The following is a 22,283-nucleotide window of genomic DNA, read 5'->3' as shown; positions in this document are numbered from 1 at the left end:
CTTCTACCCTACAGACGGAACTGGTGGAGATCTGGCACGCACGCCTTGGAACACGCCAGGTACCGTTGTTACGCTTCTCCTGTTCCCTGGGAGATAGCGAACTTGGGTTGACACTAGCTAGGGGAAGAGCACAAACCAGTTGTAGACGTTCCGTTGTTCATTGAATGTGTTAGTGTGTGTGTGTATAATGATGTGGGAGTTCACTGTTGCTACTTGCCTTTTGTGACCTGATCCCAGGGCAGCTGTCTCAAGACTGTCTCCCTACTCTTTTCAACTTAGTGCACCACGATGCTGCTAAACCCCTCTCTCTAGGGTTAACATGATTGGCCCTGGGATCAATATTAAAGCACATTTGACCAATGATACTGCAGTAAGGGGACGCTGATGTCGTCAGAGGGCTGTCAACAGGGTCTTTTAGGAAAATGCCTTGGCTGGCAAAAATTGATTTTGTTTTGGTTTGCTTTACTCGGGAAGGGGCCACCCACGCTATGCTAGTGTATCCTAAGGGGTGAGAATCAGTTTCTCACACCGTCATGGTGCTGCAGTGGTCATCCACATTGACTCGAGGTCGTCCCTACAGGCACTGCAAGAGCACACCACAACAGAACGTGCGTCTCGCTACCTCCATACTGGCACACACCCACAGCCTAGCTGCAGAGGGTCGACGGGTGCGGTTCAACTGAATCAATTGGTCTGTCATACCAATTAAGGTTGAAAAAAGACGAAACAGTTTGTAGTTGCACGAGGTCATTTTGATATAATATGTAATGTATAACAGAATCGTGCCAAGTACCTGCAAAGCTGGTCCTAATAAGATGGCCGCCGCAAATTTTCAGTGGCTTCACTTTTGAAATGCTCAATCAAGTCTTTATTTTTTGAGATTAGTGGAAGGGAAACGATCAAACTGATGTGCTGCGTGTTTATTTTTGTCATAATTATAATTATTATTATTACCATTATCCTTGCTATTATATATTCAATAACTTTATGAAAGAGAACAGACGTGGTACCATTGAGCGGCCAAAAACAATTGCATGTTGGGAATATCCAACATTCACTCCCGGATCTTTTTATAAAGAGACTCCACTCAGCTTGAACAGGCAGCGAGTAAACCTATGACGTCATTGATAAACTCCTTCCATACAGGTTGACATTCTTCTCGTCGGCCAAGGATATCAACCACAATAAAACAAAGGAAGAGCATCGACTCTGGCAATAAGACTTTATTCTCTCATGTAAATTTCTACTCTATAACTCTCAGATTCGTACATACATTTAACAAACAAATCAAAATTAAGAAAAAATTGTAAACTATCAATTCTTTCAATTTAGGTATGATCAAAGATAAGTTTACATAAATGAATGTAAGGATGAAGACATTCTTTTTTCAGTTTACACATAACTACTACGATGCTTTAACTAACTGTTATCTTGCCCAAAACACACCCCTACTACAGAAAAATATACAACCTCAAACAAGTCTGAAGGATTAGTATACAAAGCCAGAAATTAGCAGAGGCTAGTTATCTTAGCTCATCACACATGAACACTTCTTCTTTCCCACAGCACGTTTACAGATTTTCTTGCATTCTTTATGAGAATCAAATCTGTTAGTGTTGCCTAGGCAACCACCATACTGGAACTGTTCGCATTGCTTGGAGGTCCTGTTAAAGCCCCATCTGTAGAACAAGCCTTCACATGGACCGGGGTCAAGATCCTGGAGACATCTATCTGGATCATCGTCTGAAGCTGGAAAAACAACAACAACATATTGTTAAATTTTGTAAGGGTGCAAGTATGAGAAATAAACAAATAAATCAAGGAAATAAGTAAGGGCATAACCAATAAACAAACACAATGTCCAAACAATATGTTTAGAAATCGAAAAGAAAAAAGACTGTATAACGCCATAAGTTTCTTTCGATTCATGAAGTCATAGAAATGTGCCGATCGAACGACTCGAACATTGACATGTGTAAATTTCAATTGATGTAATGTTCGCAAACATTAATTATTCTAAAAGAACCAAGATACATATGCATATATACTGGTTCCATAATTCTGAGAGATCATATGAATAAAATTCTTTAAGGTAGTGGACATCTGTTATAAGAAAAAAAGAAAATTATAACTCACAATTGGCAATGCAATTAATGTCCGTTCACTGTTGGAATACATCGTCACAAAAGCATATGTTTCACTTCAATTGCCTTTGCCAAGACACATTTACACACACACACACACACACACTAACAGACCCAAACACTATCAGTCTGTAGGAGCTCTCACCCTGAGATGTAATAACTGTCGATGACGAGTTCAAAAGACAAAGATAGTAGAGCATAGGTTCTAAAAAATGTGTGCTATATTTGGGTGCAAATCATCCATCCATACAACTTACTAGGAAGTAATAACCAGTATAAATCAGTACAAAGCAGCATAAATCAGTATTAACCAGTATAAACCAATATTAAGCAGTCCCAACCAGTATTAAGCAATGATAACCAGCTTTAACCAGTACAATCCAGTATTAACAAGTACACATGCTCTTGGGGACTAGGAGAAGAAACAAGAGATGTTACAAAGGAGATACACTAGGAATATGGACATTTGACCCAAGGTGTTAAAATTGACCCAGGGTATTTGAACAACTTGGACATTTGATGCAAGATGTGTGAACGCAGCCAACGTGGTCCTTGGATTGAGGATAAGTTTATTCTAGGTCTGTAGCTCTCTGGCTTCCTTTTGTCACTTGTCATTAAACTGGGGGTAATATCGTTATAATTTCCATTCATTTGGTGTGTCCTCAAATAGGTTATACTTTTTGAAAATAACTTCTAATGGAACAATAATATATATTTTTTTTTATTTCTTGCAGGCTCTTGGATACCGACCGTCAGATCAGGTCCTGAAGTCTGATCAACTTTGAGTTTCTCGATAAATCTTCGATTTTTTTTTCTTTCGCTTCAGTTAAGGCCTCCCGCAGACGAAGATAGAGGAACAAATTTAAAAATATGAAACATACCTTCATACAGTCAACTTGAATATTCAATTCAAGTTGACTGTCGATTAGCGATTGATTAGTGTATCAATGTATTTCCTTATAACCCTTTTTCTCCTCTATAGAGTGATTTATTTTCCCACAAGATGAAGATTCGCATTAAAAAAGTGCCGAGTTTCACTAATTAGTACTTGGTCGTGTGCGACAAATGACCTTCTCACAATAAAGACAAAACGCTAAGAAAGACTCGGGTAAAGATAAGGGATGATCTGGAGACGGCAACACTCATGTTCATTTGCAAATCACCACCTGCACACATTTTTTCTTTTTTTAATCTACGAAGAACGAACGCACAAAATAATGTTTACGTTATATACAAATTCTATTGGTGGTGGACGGGAAAGGGACGTCAATTGGTTTGATTTTCAAATTCACAATCTAAAGAACATACTCGAATTCTTATATACTAAGGGGAATGTACACTTTAACGCTCTCCCTCCCTCATGCACGCACTCACTAGGACAGTCGCACGCGAGCAAGGGGAGATTCAATTTAATTCCCCTTAACCTTCCCTTTCGGATTTCAAATTAAGATTCTAGTTTATTTGTAAACCATGTGATTGTTAGATTCTACTTACGTCGCTTCCTGGCAGCGCAACACAATGCCAAGGCCAATGTAATGACGAGGGAGACCCGCATCCTGGCAAGCTAGCTATCCGACAGCTTGGTGAAGGGTAAGTGTTACTGTTGGTAGGCTGTGGACGAGTGAAGGTGCCAACGTCCCGCCACGTTTAAGAGCAGCAGCCCGTCGTAGATTGCCAGATACCCTTTGCCACCTCATCTTCTATTTAATCATTCCACAAAGACAACTTTCGAGTCATGAATCTGTTTTCATATACTTCACTAAAATAATGATTATTAGTGCCACAATACTGGTTTATAAACATTTGCGCATACGGATGTATTGGACAGAGGAAATAAGATTTTGAAATCAACCTTATCGTACCTTGACAAACACCGCTGTCACAGACGTCATAATCTTTAATTAAAGGTGGAGAAAAATAGGAATAAGGACTATGTCGACAATTTGTTTCATACAGGGTGATCATAAACTCAATGAATAAAACTCAAATTATATATATTCTAAATTTAGCACATTATTTGATTTTTTTGTCTAAGTTTTTAGGGGTGTCATCTTTAACGTTGGCAGTTGGATTTCTTGGAAACAATCTTTGATAGTTGGGGGATAGAATTTAAAAGAAACTTTGTCTCTTTTCTCGCGTGGGACCTGAACTTGTCACTTCAGTAGCACAGCCATTTAATCTGTATTATGTTGAAGACAATAGTTTCATAAAATCTGGAGAAGCTAAAACCAAAATAGTTCCTTCTTGAACCACAAAACATGAGAGTGAAAAAAAAGGGAATGAATAAGACCAGTTGCAAACACAACATATCACTCACAGACTTGTAGGGAATTTCTTGTTTTATACCGAAATTTTCAATTGGAAAAAATTGTCGACAAAAAATTGGCCTAGAGTATAGACCGCTGCCGCGTGACGTCAGGGGTCACGTGATTTATTTTCATGCCGCCATATTGAAAGACAAACCACAAGCGAGGCGAATGTAAAAGTTTTAGTTTCAAGGTCAACGGAGAATTTCTTTAATTTCTTTATTTCTGATTATTTCATGTATGAAAATATAACTTAGAGGAAGTTAGAACACTAAAATTCACGTTTCTAGCATTTTATAGTTTTAATTTCATCCAAATAGGATGATCTTAAAAGTGCCTGATAGCAGACTAACTTTTCAATGTCGTAGTTACATTTTCCACCGCTACGTGGAGGAGAGTGACGACTGTCAATTTACTTTGAAGGAATTGCTAGATGTGATGCATCACGATCAATCCTGCAAGATAAGTGCAAACTATCTCAAAAACCAAATTACAGCAAAAGTACGGAAGTGGTGTAATCATAGCCAGCCTCCCCCCCCCCCACACACACAAAAAAAGACAACAGCCATTGAAGGAGGACATCAAGTCAAAGGTCAAATGCGACTCCTGCAACTATCCTTCTCCTGAAGGATTCTTTGACGATGTTGAAAACAACGTACCTGATTCCCTTCATGTTTTGTTACGCGAATTAATTGAAAAAGGGAGGAAATGGAGATATTGACAACAAACACAGGGAATGCACTGCCATAGCTCATTCAGTCCTACAACAAAGAGTGCGCCAGAGGAAATCGTCAAGAAGGTCACACTTTGAGTGTAAGAAATTAAAAACCTGACAAAGAAGAGAGATATTCGTGGATTAGGCGCCAAGGGGATATTATATTAAAAAAAAAAAGATTGAGAAAAACGTGCCTACATACTCCATCTCATAGGTGGTGTGGAAAAAAGTACCAATATTACATAATGCACTCGCAAAACTTTGATACATCTATGAAACTATCACTTGTAGAGTTGAAATACATATAACATTTCTGTAGAGATTGTATGAGCTATGATAATGTACTTGATAGTCATTTTCATCAAACTAACCGTCTTCATAAAAGAAATTATGAACTGAAATTTGGCGGCCATTTTCCGAGATGGTGGATCGATGGGGATTTTGATGTGTGTTATTTTGAAGTGTCTAAAGAAGTCATGTGCAAAAATTCAGTTTGATATAATTTTTTTCATTAATTTGATTAAAGTATGACTAATACGACTGGACCAGGTTAGTATTACTGTTGGTATGGTAGGCTGTGGAGGAGTGAAGAGGGGAACGTCCTGCCACGTGTGAGAGCAGCACGTTGCCAGATACCTCTTGCCATCTCATTATGTACTTGATAATTCCACAGTGACAACTTTCGACTCATGTATCTGTTTTGATATATCTTACTGAAATAATGAATATTGGTTCCACAATACTGGTTTATAAACATTTACGCCTACGGACAAGGGAAATGATATTTCTAAAATAAACCTTATTATACCTGTGACAAACGCCGCTTTCTCAGACGTCATAATCTTTAATTAAAGGTGGATGAAAATAGGAATATGTATTATGTCGACATTTTATTTCTTACAGGGCGAACCTACATTACAGCCTACATTACAGCCTACAGCACGTCACTGGACGCTCAATCAGTTTTGTAAAGGAATACGAATAATTACGTCGTTCAAATTTGAATGAACGAATAAGTGAAGACATACACTAACTACATAGATAGATAAAAAATAAATAAATAAATCAGTATACAAAGAGATGAATAAACAAATAAACAAAATATATCAAATAAATAGATAGATAAATAAATAAATAAATGGATAGTAAATAAATCGATAAATAAATAGATGAAGAGATAAATAGATAAACAAACATACACCTAAATAAATCGATAGATGAAAATATATTGATTAACAAAAAGATAGATAAATAAGGAAATTAATAGATAGGTCAATAAATAACTGAATATATAAATGAATGAATAAACAACCAAACAGGTAAAGAGAAAAATAGACAAACAAATAGAGAGAAATGCATTGAGAAACAAATATTATGCATTGAGAAACAAATATTATGCATTGAGAAACAAATATTATGCATTGAGAAACAAATATTATGCATTGAGAAACAAATATTATGCAGTGAGAAACAAATATTATGCATTGAGAAACAAATATTATGCAGTGAGAAACAAATATTATGCAGTGAGAAACAAATATTATGCAGTGAGAAACAAATATTATGCATTGAGAAACAAATATTATGCAGTGAGAAACAAATATTATGCATTGAGAAACAAATATCATGCAGTGAGAAACAAATATTATGCATTGAGAAACAAATATTATGCAGTGAGAAACAAATATTATCTGATGTTTAATCGAGTCATCACCAAACAATGGGCTGAAACAGAGAACACGCTGGGTAGAGACAAAATCTGTTCAAACTTCCTTGTCAATGCAACAACAATCGCAAGATGTGTGGCTGAACAAGCCCTCGATTGTATGACTCGACTTATGAACCCTGACTTTGATCACAAGTCATGGAACCAGGCACATAATAAATGTTATATCCACATGGAGCTTCGACCAAACAAGTCTTTCAACCTCAAGCATGAGCGCTTCAATCGCCTGACACTGATCTGCGCCATCAATCTCTACCACCTGGAAGATGTGGCATCCTTTCTGCAGAAATATGAACATGTTACCAGTCAGTTAACTTGCATTGTGAGGCGCTTCTCGCACTTGGACTACCTGGAGGCGATGTACTGTGCAGGTACCCTACTTGGAGTTCATTTAGTCTAGTCATACCTGCAGTTGACGATATCAGCTGAAACAACCTACTGCAAGATAATTCCAGCATTTCAGCAGCTGTGCCAGGAACTGGAGAAGGTAGATGTGGCCACCTTGCTGCAGGTTCAGGAACCAGCCTTCTATTCTGTGTCCCAGGAAAGGTTCCAGCATACAAAGTATGAGGAGGACGTCTGTGATGCCAGCCTAATCTGCTCTTCCCCCGTGGGAGGCCTACTATGACCCCCTCCAGCCGGGTCAAATATAACAAAATTCCGCACACCGGTAAATAAATAAAAATAAAAATAAATTTATAATAAATAATCTTTTACGGCCTTAGAATAAATTAAATACAGTCCTGTAATCGGCTAGCGCCGCAGGGACTAAAATTAAAAAAAAAAAAAAAGTCTGTGATGCCATACTCAAAATAGCAACCTCATTCCAACCCCAGGTCCTTAAGCTGCTAAAGATGATCCTTCCCAGTTGGCAGCGGGCTTTCAGAGGCGGAAGGGTGATATCTTTGCTTTTGGAGACTATGATGAGTCTGCACAGAATGCTGTCACTCAGATGGACCCAGACAAATTGGAGATGACACCAATTCACAACCTGAATGCAGAGCGCAGTGTTGGATTTGTTAATTTCGAACTGTCAAGAAGAGGTGCCAAGCAGCTTGGCAGCGCATCAGCAACATAGGTCACAGCCAAGTCGACGGATCTTATCAACAGATAACAATCAGGGTCATTCAGTGCCTATGGCAGTGCGGTCAGGAAAGAAGGAAAGCTACCAGAAATCATGCTCGCATGGAGCACAAGGCAAGATAAACTGAAGGAACAAGGCCTGCAGGACAAAGAGATTGCCAATGCGGCAGTAGATCGGTGAAAGAAAAAAAAAGGACCTGGACAAACTGAAAAGAATGGGAGAACCATTCACCCCAGCTGCTGCAGCAGATGAGTGGGTGTGTAGCAGACACTAACAACAACCAGTACACAAAGGTAGAACGGCTGTACTTGGAGGCTCGCTATGTTCGAGACGGCTCGGGTTCCGAATAGCGACTGTAATAACAGCGACTGTCAATAGAGCGACTTCACAACTGCGACTCTTTTAAAACAGCGACTATCACAGCGGCGACCACATGATAGCGATTGTAATATAGGAGCGATTGTCTTAACAGCGACATCATCGCACCAACTGCATGAAACTGCTCAGTAATAAAAAATTGAAACCTAAAGGGAATCGAAAACAACATTTTATTTGGACTAGCTATAGAAGTCACATGGTTTAAAAAGAAAAATGCTAGTCAAGCCAAAGAACAGAAAGTCATATACCGTAGTCAGCCGGAGGGACCACGGGGGAAGGTCTCGAGCAAGGGAGGGGTGGGGGAAGAAGAACAACCCACGGAGGGAGGAAGGATTGGATTTACCCCGACTTGCGTCCTTTTTGTCCTTCTGTTTTGTCAAATCCTTGATGGTCCTGCTAGAATGTCCCACTACTTGAATATTACTCGGCTCAAGTGTCCGGGTGAGGAGGGAGGTGACGTTGCTGGTTGGTAGGATTAGTCTTCTTGTTGGTTCCTTTTGTTGTTGCCGACCTTCCATTATTTTAATTAAGTGATATTCAAGTAGTGGGAAATTCTGTGAGCACCAATGTCAGTGTTCTTGATGAAGCTCTAACGAGCGAAACGTTGTACTACCAATATAGGCTTCGACCTCACATGGTGTTGTTCTTTACATTCTTGTCGGCTTTTGCCATTTGTATTCAAGTCTTAACAACCCAAACATTACTATGACCGACGACCGAGCGACCGACCAGTAAATTCACTTCAGTGAACTTATCTCACAAAGTGAACATAGACATGTAAACACGAACAAATAAACATGAGCGATAGAAACATGAGTCTGCGACCTTTTGAGCATATTTCATTCTGAACCTATCTTACAAAGTAAACACAACTGAACACGTAAATACAAACACGAAAACACAAGCAATTGAAACATAAGTCTGCGACCATTCTGAACTGTTGGTAGTAAAGTCGCTATTGTTACAGTCGCTGTTATAATGCGGTCGCCATTATGACAGTCGCTGTTTTGAAAGTCGCTCACCTGATTACGTCGCCCTTATGAAGCCGCTATTATGACTGTCGCTGTTTTGACAGTCGCTATCCGGCCCGGATCACTTTCCATCCACTCATCTCATTGTCGGTCGTCCTCTCAAGTTCGTCTTTGCACCTATACCTTCCACACCTCTCCCACCAATTTATCATCCCTCATTCCCTCCATGTGTCCAAACCATCCCAGTAATCAGATCCATTTCCATTTCCACTCTACTCCTCACTTTTCCTTCATCTAATTCAGCAACACCGACCATACTTCCTAGACATTCCATCTCAAACACACTCAACTCCCTCTCGCTGCCTCTCTTAAATTCTGTCTCCGCTCTGTATAATACCGTCGGCACAGTCATCCCTTCATACAGTCTCCTCCCCGCATTATCCCGTCCCAGATGCCTATCTCTCGTAATGTTTTTTAATCTACCAAGGCATTTAATTGCTTTACTCAATCTACAAATTACCTCCACCTTCAAATCAGGAAAATCATAATAAAACAGACTCTTGAAGTTTTTCTTTTTTCATTTCCAATAATTGTGGACAAATCCCCCACCACATAAAAAAAAAAAAAAAAAAAAAAGAATAATAACACTGATTCTGGGGCTACGAATTTACTATCTAATGTTAATTTCGACTTGGTAATTTTCAGATTCAAACAGAACATACATATTCAGTAAACAAATAAGTATGCTAAACTACCAATTAGTCCAATTGAAATATTTGTCAAAGATGAATAAATATAAATGAATGTAAGAAATAAAATTCTTGTTCTAGTTAAACACATATTTAGTACATTAGCCTCAATAACTATTATCCTACTCAAAGTCCAAAGCACACACCTACTACCAAAATATGCAACCTCAGACAAGTCCGAATGATTACCAAACAAAACATAAAAAAAACATAAATCAACATAGAGGCTAGCTAGCTTAGCTCATCAGATATAACTATACTAGAGGCGTCGCCCACTCTTTAGCAAACCACTGGACTTCCTTTATAACTTTATTATCTCTAAATAAAAAAAATACCATCCAGAATGTTACTATTTACAAGTTTCCTTGCATTTTGCAAGAAATTCAAAGTTATTTTCGTTGGCATCGCAACCACCATATTGGAATTCTTCGCAACGCCTGCTAGTTTTGTTAACCCATTCAACTCCGATGACAAGATGTCTTGTCATTTGGTCAAATAAAACAAAAAATCATAAAACACCAAAATGTTTGATCAAACACCAGAAAAACATGACGTCAGTCCTCGCTTCGCTCGCAGCGAAGCGAGGACTGACGTCATGTTTTTCTGGTGTTTGATCAAACATTTTGGTGTTTTATGATTTTTTGTTTTATTTGACCAAATGACAAGACATCTTGTCATCGGAGTTGAATGGGTTAAAGCCCCACCTTTTCATAACCCCATCACAATGACCGTACTCAAAAGCCTCGAGACAGATCATTGGATCAAAGCCTGAAAATAGATATGAAATCTCAAAATTACAAATGGGCATGGAAAATAAACAAACGAATTAGGTATATTATGAGAAGTAAACAAACACAAATTCAATGTATAAATAGCATTATTAGAAACAGATTCAGAAAAAAAAAAGCAGAGGGTATAACGCTACAAGTCCGTTCGATTCGTAAAAGAAAGGGTATGACATCATAAAAGTCCGCCAACCAAACGACTCGAATATTCACATTAGCCTCATCCCAGCGACGTGAAGTTGTCTGGCATTTTTTCAAAGTCTGAATTGACCGTTCAATACTCGACGCAATTTTCACAAATATCACTTATTCTAGAATAACAAAAATGTACATGACAATTCTTTAAGGAAGTGGACATCTGTTAAAAGAAAGGAAAGATAAAACTTACAATTGGCAGGGCAATTAATGTCTGTGCACTGGTGGAATCCTTTTTCACAAAAGCATACGATACCGTCCCATTCCCTTTGCTAAGACACACTTCCCCGACAAAGGGGGGCTCTGAGGCACCTGTGGTTGTGTACACACACACAGACACACACTAATAGACCGAAAGACAGTCTGCATGAGCTCTCACCCGGAGACGTATTTATTGTCGATCGCAAGTCCAATACATGGTCCGAGACAAAGATGGTAAAGCACAGGACCTAAAACATGTGTACTGTATTTTGGGCGCAGAGCACCCAACCGCACAACTACATACTAGTATAAACCAGTACTAGCAAGTACTAAACAGTATAAACCAGTATTAACCAGTATAAACCAGTACAAACCAGTATTAACCAGTACAAACCAGTATTAACCAGTACAAGCCAGTATTAACCAGTACAAGCCAGTATTAACCAGTACAAGCCAGTATTAACCAGTACAAGCCAGTATTAACCAGTACAAACTAGTATTAACCGGTACAGGCCAGAAGTCACCAGCACAAGTCAGTATTAACCAATACACAGTTTATCATTGCAGGCTCGGAGGGATTAGAAGAAAAAAAAAATATGTTACGGAGGAATAACACCAGAAATCTGAACATTTGATCCAGAACTTTTGGCCCGGGACATTTGACCCACTGCATTTAACCCAGAGTATTTGAAACTGGACATTTAAACCAGGGTGTATGAACCTAGACATTTGGTGTTGAACCCAGGGTATTTGGACAACCTGGACATTTTATTCAAATGCCCAAGTTCTTCAAATATCCTGGATCAAATGCCCAATTATTCTGATACCCTGGATCAAATGTCTAGGTTTTTCAAATACCTCGTGTATACTTGTGCCTGTGTGCGCCTTTGCCTGTGTGCACCTCTGCCTGTGTGTACCTTTGCGTGTGTGAACCTCTGCGTGTGTGTGAGTGCTTTCTCCTAATTCTTCTTTTTATCTCTCTTTTGTTAACTATAACCTATCTATTTTTACAAAAGAAGTTATCTAGATATTCCTAGATCATTCCCAAATATTCAGGAATATAAGATTACAAAGGAGGAGCATAGTGACGGGGAACTTTTTGGTCCTTATCTAGACCGGATGATGAAAATAGGTTAGTTAGACGAAAGGAATTAATAAACAAGCGAAACAAACAAATGGCAAGCATTACAACATATTGCTTGGGAGTTTATCTAAATGAATATTAAGGCTCCGTACCGTGCTATGCTGTGTTGCATTGCCTCTATAGGAAGTTGATTCCACGCATTCACTACACGGTTGGTGAACTTCTCTCTACCCAGTTTCAATTTAAATCTACGTCATGACAGTTTGAGATCGTTATTTCTCCTCTGGTTCCTAATCAGTTTAAATGCTTTATCACTTTTGATGATGCCATTACCTTTTAAGTTGACATTAATTTTGTTAAATTACATTAGCCGTTTTTCAGGCCATTGTTGTAGCTTATCTAAATCCTCTTGGATATCCAATTGATTCGAGTCACCAATCGCTACTGAGAACAACTCGCTGTCTCTGATTGCTCAACCAATTACTAATCCAGCTTAATAGGTTACCTCTTATTCTGTGTGATGTGTTTAGCAGATATATCAAATCTACATAAGAATGTTTCCCTCTGAGCCCATGATGGCTGTCATCTATCAAACACTCTCTAGGTGATTTTTGATAGCACCTCCGATGATAATCTACATATTTTTTCCTATGACTGAGGTTAAGCTTATAGGTCTATAGTTAATTGACTTTTTTGTCACCCTTTTAGAATATAGGGTAACGTCAGCTAATTTCCATTCTCTTGGTTTATCCACGAATATGATAGACTTAAAAAAAAAAAAAAAAACGAGCAATAATATATATATATATATATTTATATATCTATATATATATATACATATATATATATATATATATATATATATATATATATTTCAGATTCTTGGATGTCGACCGTCAGATTCTGGTGCTTTATTAACTTCGAGCTTTTCTATGTGTCTTCCAATTTTTTCTTTGGTTGTGTATATACAGAAGTAAATTTCCCCTCAATTTACCCCAGGCTTCAGTTAAGACCTCCCGCATACGAAGATAGAACAACTTTAAAATATCAAACATACCTTCATTTGAATATTCAAATTGACCGTCGACTAGTGATTGATGATGGATCAATGTGATTCCTTATAACGTTTACATATCTAACGAGTGATTTATTTAACCACGACAAGATGAAGATGCGCATTGAAAATGTGACGAGTTTCATTAACTAGTACCTGGTTGTGTACAACAAATGACGTTGTTCTCAGAATATATTTAAAAGATGCTGAAAAACACCCCGGCAAAAAATAAGGAACCTCGAGATGGCAACACTCGCGCTCATTTGCATCTACGTCACCACCTAAACGTCAACTGCCAACCGTTTTCGGTCTATCTACACAGATTGAAAGTCGGCTATAATGTTTACGTTAATTACCCATTCTGCTGCTGGTCGACGACAGAGGGCCGTCAATTGGTTTTATTTTCAAATAATCTCATGAGTATGCTCTGATTATATATTGGCTGCCAAGGAGAATATACACTTCGCCCTCCCCCACCCCTCAAGCACGTACAACGACAGTCGCACACAAGCAAGGCGAGATTCAATTTAATTTCCCCTTACACCTTTCGTCTTTAAAATAAACATTCTAATATCGTTGTAAACCACATGATTATTAGGTATTACTCATGTGAGGCATAGGCAGAGCAACATAATCCCAAAGCCAATGTTATTATGAGGGAGACCTGCATCTTGGCAATGTGACAGCACGTTTAATTAATAAGGGCTATCTAATAGTTATTGGGCTGTGGAGAAGTGAAGGTGCAAACGTCCGTCCACATGTGTGCGCAGCACATCGTAGATTGCCAGATACATCTTGCCAACTCATTATTTATCTAATCAATGCACAAACATAACTTTTGACTGTTTTGATATAGTAGAATTAAATAGTGGATATCAATGCGGTTTATAGACATGTATTTATATATCTATTCATTTATCTACTTGTTCATTCATAGATCTATTTGTTCATTTATTTATTTATTCATTTTTATATATTTTATTTGTTGATCTATTTATTTGAAGAAAAAAAAATCACCACACGTCATTGCATGCTCAATCAGCTTTAAGAAAATGATAATTACGTCGTACGAAAATTATTAAACAAATGAGTGAATGAAAATAATAAATACAAATAATATATGGATGAATAAACCAATAAATAAACAAGGTAATAGACAATCAATTAGATAAATAAATAAACAAATGAATATATAAATGATCAAAAATAGATAGATATAAATAAATGAATATATTAAAGATAAATAGATGAGTAAATAGATACGAACGCTGGGGACTCGACCTTGAGCAGCTGGAAGAAACCTAAAGCACTCGTAGGGACATAGTAGGAATGGAGGAGTCTGCAGGAGGCCATAAGGCGTGCACTAGGCATTTCATGTACATACCCATCTCTCACCCCCATTTGTAAACTGATCTGACCTTCTAAAAAAAGAAAGAAAGAAAAAATGTTTCAGTGCTCATTACATGGTTAATAATTCTATTCCGTTCGCCAACCAACCACTCTATTGATAAAACAGTTTTGCCTATTTCTTTCTTAACCCATTCAACTCCGATGACAAGATGTCTTGTCATTTGGTCAAATAAAACAAAAAATCATAAAACACCAAAATGTTTGATCAAACACCAGAAAAATATGACGTCAGTCCTCGCTTCGCTCGCAGCGAAGCGCGAGCGAAGCGAGGACTGACGTCATATTTTTCTGGTGTTTGATCAAACATTTTGGTGTTTTATGATTTTTTGTTTTATTTGACCAAATGACAAGACATCTTGTCATCGGAGTTGAATGGGTTAAAACTACATTTGTTCAATTCAAATCCATTACTACGAGTCCTGCCCTGCTGTCTCAATATGATGACCATGCCTGTATCACCCAGGCTAAACTCCTTGACCCGTCTGAATACCTCTAATAGATCATGACGTTTTTGCAGGGAGTGTAGGCTATTCCAAGGTCTAAATATACAGGTCAGACCGTTGGAATTCTTCTGCGCAGCTTCTGACATCATTTGGCTGAGTCCATTTTCTCTTTGTGATACACTGAAGAAAACTGTGAAATGCCAAGGAAGACAGGAACTATAATATTTTATATTATATATATATATATATATTATATATATATATTATATATCATATATATTATATATTCATATATATAGACAGGAACTATAATATTTTATATATATTTATATTTTATATAATGTTTGTCAGAATATAACTAATTGCGTGGAGCAGTGCGAGCGAAGGCAACGTCATTTTTGAACGACGGACCAGCTTCAACTGACAGCTATAGGACCCGCTAACCCCACTTTGAGCAGCCAGGTGACGTTCACGGGCCCGCTGCGCCAACTCCCTCGAAATTCGGTCGGAAGTGGTTAGACCTTATATTCTTAGATCTTGGGCTATTCGTTAGTTAAGTTGCCTAAGCCTGTGTTCGTAAAGTGAATTTCTGAGCCCGTGTCATTTTGGTCATCATTCTCCTCTGTAGTGATACTAGTGACGTAGTCAAAGTTAGAAATAATGTGAATATATATATATATATATATATATATATATATACATACATATATATATACATACATATATATACATATATATATATACATATATATATATATATATGTGTGTGTGTGTGTGTGTGTGTGTGTGTGTGTGTGTGTGTGTGTGTGTGTGTGTGTGTGTGCGTGTGTGTGTGTGTGGTCATGGGTTGCTTGCTTGGTTTGGCCTGAGTTAATGTAATGAGTGAAACTTCTGTCGAGTCTAGGAGTAAGTCGAGTTCCAGTTGGGAAGCAAGCCCACAACAGTAAAGTGGAACGTATGGATAATTTAGGTAGATAAACGTACGTTCCGAGGAAAAGCAATATTTGAGACTGAATGTAAGTAAGGATGGAGGTAAGATAAAAGTCTGCACGGAACTTGAATACACTATATTTACAAATAAAGAAAAATAAAGCTTTACTGTTTAACATTTACGATCATACACTCAAAGTACACTGGAAAATTTAACATAAATAAATACATACAGGAGAAATAAAAAAGTTCAAAACATAAAAAAACATACAAAAGTAATGATATACAGATCCAAGATTGATTAATACTATACTTGCGAACAGAACAGCAAGGCACCGATACAGCGACGAAGTACGTGAGGGCTGGGGGTTGTGTGAGTGGGGGCGGACAGCCGGGGGGGGGGGGCGCTTTTTATACCCGAGGAAGGCGTGGCCTATTGTTTCATGGCAAGGTTCGAAACTTAACGTTGTGAATACGTATGATGGCCGCGAATCACGTTCGAAACAGTTAGTAGTAGGCGGGTGATTTGAAAGTGGTTAGATTCACGGTTGTCTATAAAAAACCCCGCCGGAAGCCCACCGTAACGGGGAGCAGCTGGATTAGAGAGTCCATAGTCACCGTGAATCGTCTAGGAGGCTGGTCGCTCCCCTAGACAGGGTGCCAGCAATTATGTTGTCTTCTCCTCTGATGTGAACCATGCGGAAATTGAATGCTTAGAGGACAATGGCCCACCGGAGGACTCGTTGATTGGAGAGACGGGCCCTTTCGATGAAGGTAAGAGGGTTGTGGTTGGAGTAGACGAGTATTACATGACCAGGATACGTCAAATAACACTCGAAATGCTTGAAAGTAGATACTAGGGCTAAGGCTTCCTTCTCCACTGTAGAATAAGATCGCTGGTAGGGGAGCAGTTTGACAGAGTAGTAACACACGGGATGCAAGGCCCGGGTGTCGTAGTCTGCCTGCAGCAAGACCCTCCTATCCGAGTAGTCGGGGGTCTTCAACACCGGCTCGCTGCTCAGGAACTGTCGAAGGGTTTCAAAGGAGTGTTGGCAGGCTGGAGACCAGATGAATTTCTCCTTGGGACTGGTGAGGGCGGTGAGAGGTGCCGGGATGGAAGAGAAGTTGCGGCAGAAACGGCGATAGAACTCCGCCATTCCCAGGAATCGTTGGAGATACTTCCGGGTGGATAGTACTGGGAAGTTCAGATTGGCTTCTACGTTTGCTTGCTGCGGTCGGTACTGCCCGTTTCCCACCTCATGCCCCAGGTATCGTCGCGCTGCCAAAGATGGACTTTGACAGATTGACGACGAACTCAGTGGTGGCGAGTCGCTCAAGAGGGGCGTCCAACTTACGGAGGTGTTCTTCCCATGAATCTGTTAGGACGATAAGATCATCAAGGTAAGCATAAGTATCAGGAAGGCCGGCTATAGTATGATTGATGGCACGTTGGAAGGTGGCAGGAGCATTGCAAAGCCCGAAAGGTAGGACGAGAAAATTGAAGAGGCCGAAAGGGGTGATAAAGGAGGATAAGGTTTGGGCTCTGGGGGTTAATCTAATTTGGTGGAAACCTCTGATCAGGTCCACCTTAGAGATGTACGGAGCCCTTCCCACTTGATCCACGAGGGTGTCGATACGGGGTAACGGGTAGCAGTCCTTGACTGTCACCGCGTTTAGCTTCCGATAGTCGACACAGAGCCTCCACTCGTCATCATCTTTCTTTGGGACTAGGAGCGCCGGCGATGCCCAGGGGGAGCAGCTAGGTTCAGCAAGTCCGTTCTCCAACAGGTAGTCCACTTCTTTCTGCATCTTCTCTGCCTTTTGGGGGTTGAGGCGGTAAGGGGTCTGGCGGATAGGAAGAGTATTAGGATGCAACTCTATGTCTTGAGTAATGGTGGTGCACAAGCCTGGTTTATCCGAGAATACGGAGGGGTGCTTCTTGAATAACCGAATTATGCTGGCTCGTCTCATTTCGTCTAGGTGCCCAAGGCACTGAATAGGGTCTGCAAGGAGGACAGAGTTGGACTTGAGAGCCGTCGTATCGACTTCTCGTATGTTAGGTTCATCGATAAAGGGGGATTTTACAAGGCATGGTACTGGTCTCTTTAGCGCATCAGTAGGATTTCTGCGGACGTACTCTTTCATTAGGTTGATGTGCACCAGTCTAGAATCTTTACGACGGTCAGGAGTGAGGACTACGTAATTTTGTTTATCCAGCCGATGAGAAACTACATAAGGGCCCTAGAATTTGAGAGAAAGAGGGGTCCCTGGAACTGGTAAGAGAAAAAGTACCTCATCACCTGGATTGAATTTCCTAACTTTAATTTTTTGTCAAGATAAGCCTTTATCTTATGTTGAGAGGTTTTTAGATTACTTTGTGTAATTGACTTTTTAATTTATCCAAGAATTTATTTACTGTCTGATTAGGATATTGAGGAGTTTCCTGGTACCACTTCTTTTGGAACCTTGAGGGGCCCTCTGATCTGGCGCCCATAAAGAAGTTCAAAGGGAGAGTATCCCAATGACTGTTGAACCGTCTCTCTGACAGCGAACGGCATTAGAGGCAACCCCTCATCCCAATCAGAAGAAGATTGATTGCAACATTTTTTGAGCATTGACTTGAGAGTTTGATGGAAACGTTCTAATGCCCCTTGTGATTCCGGATGATAAGCAGAGGACAGGATTTGGGAAATACCTAGCTCCTTTAGGGTACTGGCAAAGAGGTCACTCGTGAAGTTAGTTCCTCGATCGGATTGTACTGTATTTCTTTTGGCAATCCTACTTGAGTAAAAAATTTTAATAAGGTGTTAGCTATAACTTTGGCATTTATTCTCTTAAGAGGAAAAGCTTCAGGATACCTCGTTACCGGGCACATGACCGTAAGAATAAATTGATTTCCTTTCTTGGTCTTAGGCAGGGGTCCAACACAGTCTATAGTGATTTTATCAAGGGGTTCATCTGGAACTGGAATGGGGTTTAAGGGAGCCTGGGGGATTTTCTGGTTTGGCTTGCCCACCATTGGCAAATGTGGCAAGACCTCACATACTCTGAAATTGACTTTTTAAAACTAGGCCAGAAAAAATGATTTTGAATTTTCTTATAAGTCTTACCGACTCCCATATGCCCTCCAGCTCTATATCGGCTAATTTAAACTTTCGTTCGTACTCTACTTCAAGTTCTCTCTCACGCTCACACTGTCTTTCTCTGGCAAGTTCCTCCTTTCACAGCTCAAATTCACGTTCTTTCTCTTTTTCTTCTCGTTCTTTCCCACGATCCTCTCTTTCTTTCTCACGATCCTCTCTTTCTTTCTCACGCTCTTTTATTCTCAGTAATTCAAGCTCCCGATCTTTCTCTCTTTCTTCTCGTTCTTGTCTCATTCTATCTCGCTCTCGTTTAATTTTCTCTGATTCTAAAGATACTACTGATTTACTATAGGGAGATGGGGGGGTGCGTGCTTCAGGCTGCAAGGGGGATCACTATCACTTACAGGGTCTTCTTCAGTTACGTCACGAGCACTCTCCTGACGGAGTAGTTCGAATGCGTCTGCGTCCAGAACCAGCGAATCTACGAGGAATTCGATGACCACTCGTTTGAGTTCATCTTAACGTAACCTAGCAGGAGCATTAACTTGATAGGTTTGAACCAATAGTCTCCAATCATCCTTTTTGAGATTATACTCTAACTGATCCACTGAGGGATTTTTGATAAAAGTTTCTATATTGAAAGGCATGGTTAGTGTATATACACGAGAATTCTACTCCAGGGATATTAGTATAAACCCATTCTTGGACTTCACACACGAAAAATGGACTAAATCCCTGTTCGGGGGGAGTGAAATCTATGGTGCGTCTATAAGAACCCGGTCTATGAACATTTATCCTATAGACGGTGTGTATACTAAAGTTCAGCGCTCAGACTATACGCCCGTAACTTACGTATAGTCTGCTTCGAGGTTTCCCGACAGGAAAGAGGATAGCTCACACATAAACTGTCGCTGAATCAGAATATGGCTAACTAAAGGTCTGAATCTTAGAATACACGGCTTACTGTGCAAGTATAGTTAACTTTCGAAGCTGTGGGGGGATAGTATAAATCTCCTAGGCACAGTTACTGAGGAAAGGTCACTATAACGGGGTCGTAACTATTGTCCGACGTTAGGGCTACAGCAAGTGGGTAATTTAGGAAGATCGCTAGTTAACTCGAGAGGGAGGTGGTAGTTGAATACCGGTAAATTATTTGGGTGAGTTACTGGGAACTTATTGAATGGAGGTTCTCCTTAGGAACCGGTTGAATATATTGGACATATGGATGTCGGGGTCTCACACACTTCGAATAATCGATACCTTAAAGTTTTGTATCCTATCATCTAACCTGACGTATTGATAATTAAGCAAATCGAACACTTATAAATTTACAACCTATCATCTAACCTAACATAATATTGAAAACCTAAATAAAGCATAAATAATGCAGTGACAGTGAGTGTATGGTAATGAACAAAGTGACAATCGCACCTATTACTGATAATTAACGTTAAAGAGGTTAGCAGACTTCGATATTACCTACGGGTCACTAATCTATTTCACGTAAATATAGAATACCATCCCTTGGCAGGCCCCCAATTGTCATGGGTTGCTTGCTTGGTTTGGCCTGAGTGAACGTAATAAGTGGAACTTGTCGAGTCTAGGAGTAAGTCGAGTTCCAGTTGGGAAGCAAGCCCACGACAATAACGTGGAACGTATAGGTAATTTAGGTAGATGAAAATACGTTCCGAGGAAAAGCTCAATTTGAGACTGAATGTAAGTAGGAATTATAAGTATTACGGTTGAGGTAAGATATACGTCTGCACGAAACTTAATTAACTATATTTACACAAAGAAAAAATAAAGTTTTACTAATTAACATTTACGAACATACACTGGGACATTTAACATAGACAAATACATACAAGACAAATAACAAAAGTTCAATACATATAAAAAACCACATAAAATAAAGATATAAAAGTCCAAGAATTATTACTAATATACTTGCGAACAAAACAGCAAAGGCACCAATTGACAGCGACAAATGCGCGAGGCCTAGGGGGTTGTGTGAGAGTGAGGTTGGACAGCCGGGGAGTCTCTTTTTATACCCGAGGGAGGCGGGGCCAATGTTTCATGGCGAGGTTCGAACTCATACGTTGTCACGACATATGCTGGTCACGAGTCCTGTTCGAAGCAGTGAGTAGTAGGCGGGCGATTTGAAGATGGTTTGATTCACGGTTGGCTATAACAGTATGTATATATATTTGTGTGTGTGTGTGTAATTACCTATTTGTATCTTACGGGAAAGGGGTGCTGAGCTTGTGGTGTCCCGTCTTTGTATCTCTCCATATCCAGTTTGCTCTTAAATTGTTTTTACACACATTTATTTTTCATCAATTGTATTCCATATATCCACCACTCTGTGGAGAAAGCTGTTCTTTTTTAGGCCCCTACTATAATTGTCCTTTTTAAGCTTCTTTCCATGTCCTCAAATCAGAAATTGAAATATTTAGATATGAAAAAGTTCGCTACGATGCAACTCACGAGACACCATCAAAGAAATTGAGGCGAACTTTTTCATATCTAAATATTTCAGTTTCTGATCTGAGTGTCACTCTTGCAACCACATACGTTGGTACAACCGTATTCAGACTCAAGAGGATAATGAATATAAGATGATGAAAGCGGTAAACTAATCGCGATGCGAAAAGCTATGAGCGGTATGTACTCAAGTCATGTTCAATTTTGACTCATGAGATTGATTGGGGTGGAGGGAGGGAGGAAACAAGACGCTGTGCTTCCCACCACCCGTCCAGTACCAAAAGATAATCATATAAACCTTTCATTTTCTCTTTTATGTGTCACTTTATGGGATATGTGAAAGCACAGTCATATTCATGGCCATTTCATATCACAGAAGACATGTTAAATTTTACAACCAGCCGCATAATGACTGGACACAGCGATAATTACTTTCTTTGCACTATCGAGATGAAAAGCATTTGGAATAGGTGAACAAGGACTGCTTGATCCCTAGATGTACATAAAATTCGTGTAACTCGTATAGTCACTGAGCTCAGCG

At 39.4% G+C, this 22,283-nt stretch overlaps 1 protein-coding gene and 1 long non-coding RNA gene across 2 annotated transcripts in view; both read right to left on the bottom strand.

Annotated features, from left to right (window-relative positions):
- The window catches only part of LOC143031927 (uncharacterized), a 298,829-nt gene that overhangs the window by 249,307 nt on the left and 27,239 nt on the right, over positions 1–22,283 (bottom strand). The window lies entirely within an intron of this gene.
- Positions 906–3,755, bottom strand: LOC143030840 (protease inhibitor-like). Its single transcript, XM_076194060.1, has 2 exons — positions 3,639–3,755; positions 906–1,749 (listed from the first exon to the last, which is right to left on the bottom strand). Exons 1-2 carry the CDS (start codon positions 3,697–3,699, stop codon positions 1,529–1,531), a joined length of 282 nt encoding a protein of 93 aa, XP_076050175.1. The 5' UTR covers positions 3,700–3,755; the 3' UTR covers positions 906–1,528.

Source organism: Oratosquilla oratoria, chromosome 12 (genome assembly GCF_046742065.1).
Source record: "Oratosquilla oratoria isolate Oo_2021 chromosome 12, ASM4674206v1, whole genome shotgun sequence".
NCBI lineage: Eukaryota > Metazoa > Arthropoda > Malacostraca > Stomatopoda > Squillidae > Oratosquilla > Oratosquilla oratoria.
Note: the sequence above shows the minus strand (reverse complement) of the source record. Positions and strands in the feature narration are given on the sequence as shown.

Bases quoted from the DNA above. Each gene is read 5' to 3' on its own strand.
- LOC143030840 (XM_076194060.1), bottom strand. From the start codon at position 3,699: ATGCGGGTCTCCCTCGTCATTACATTGGCCTTGGCATTGTGTTGCGCT. The intron at 1,750-3,638 runs GTAAGTAGAATC...TTGTTTTTCCAG, and splicing joins TTGCGCTGCCAGGAAGCGAC to CTTCAGACGATGATCCAGAT.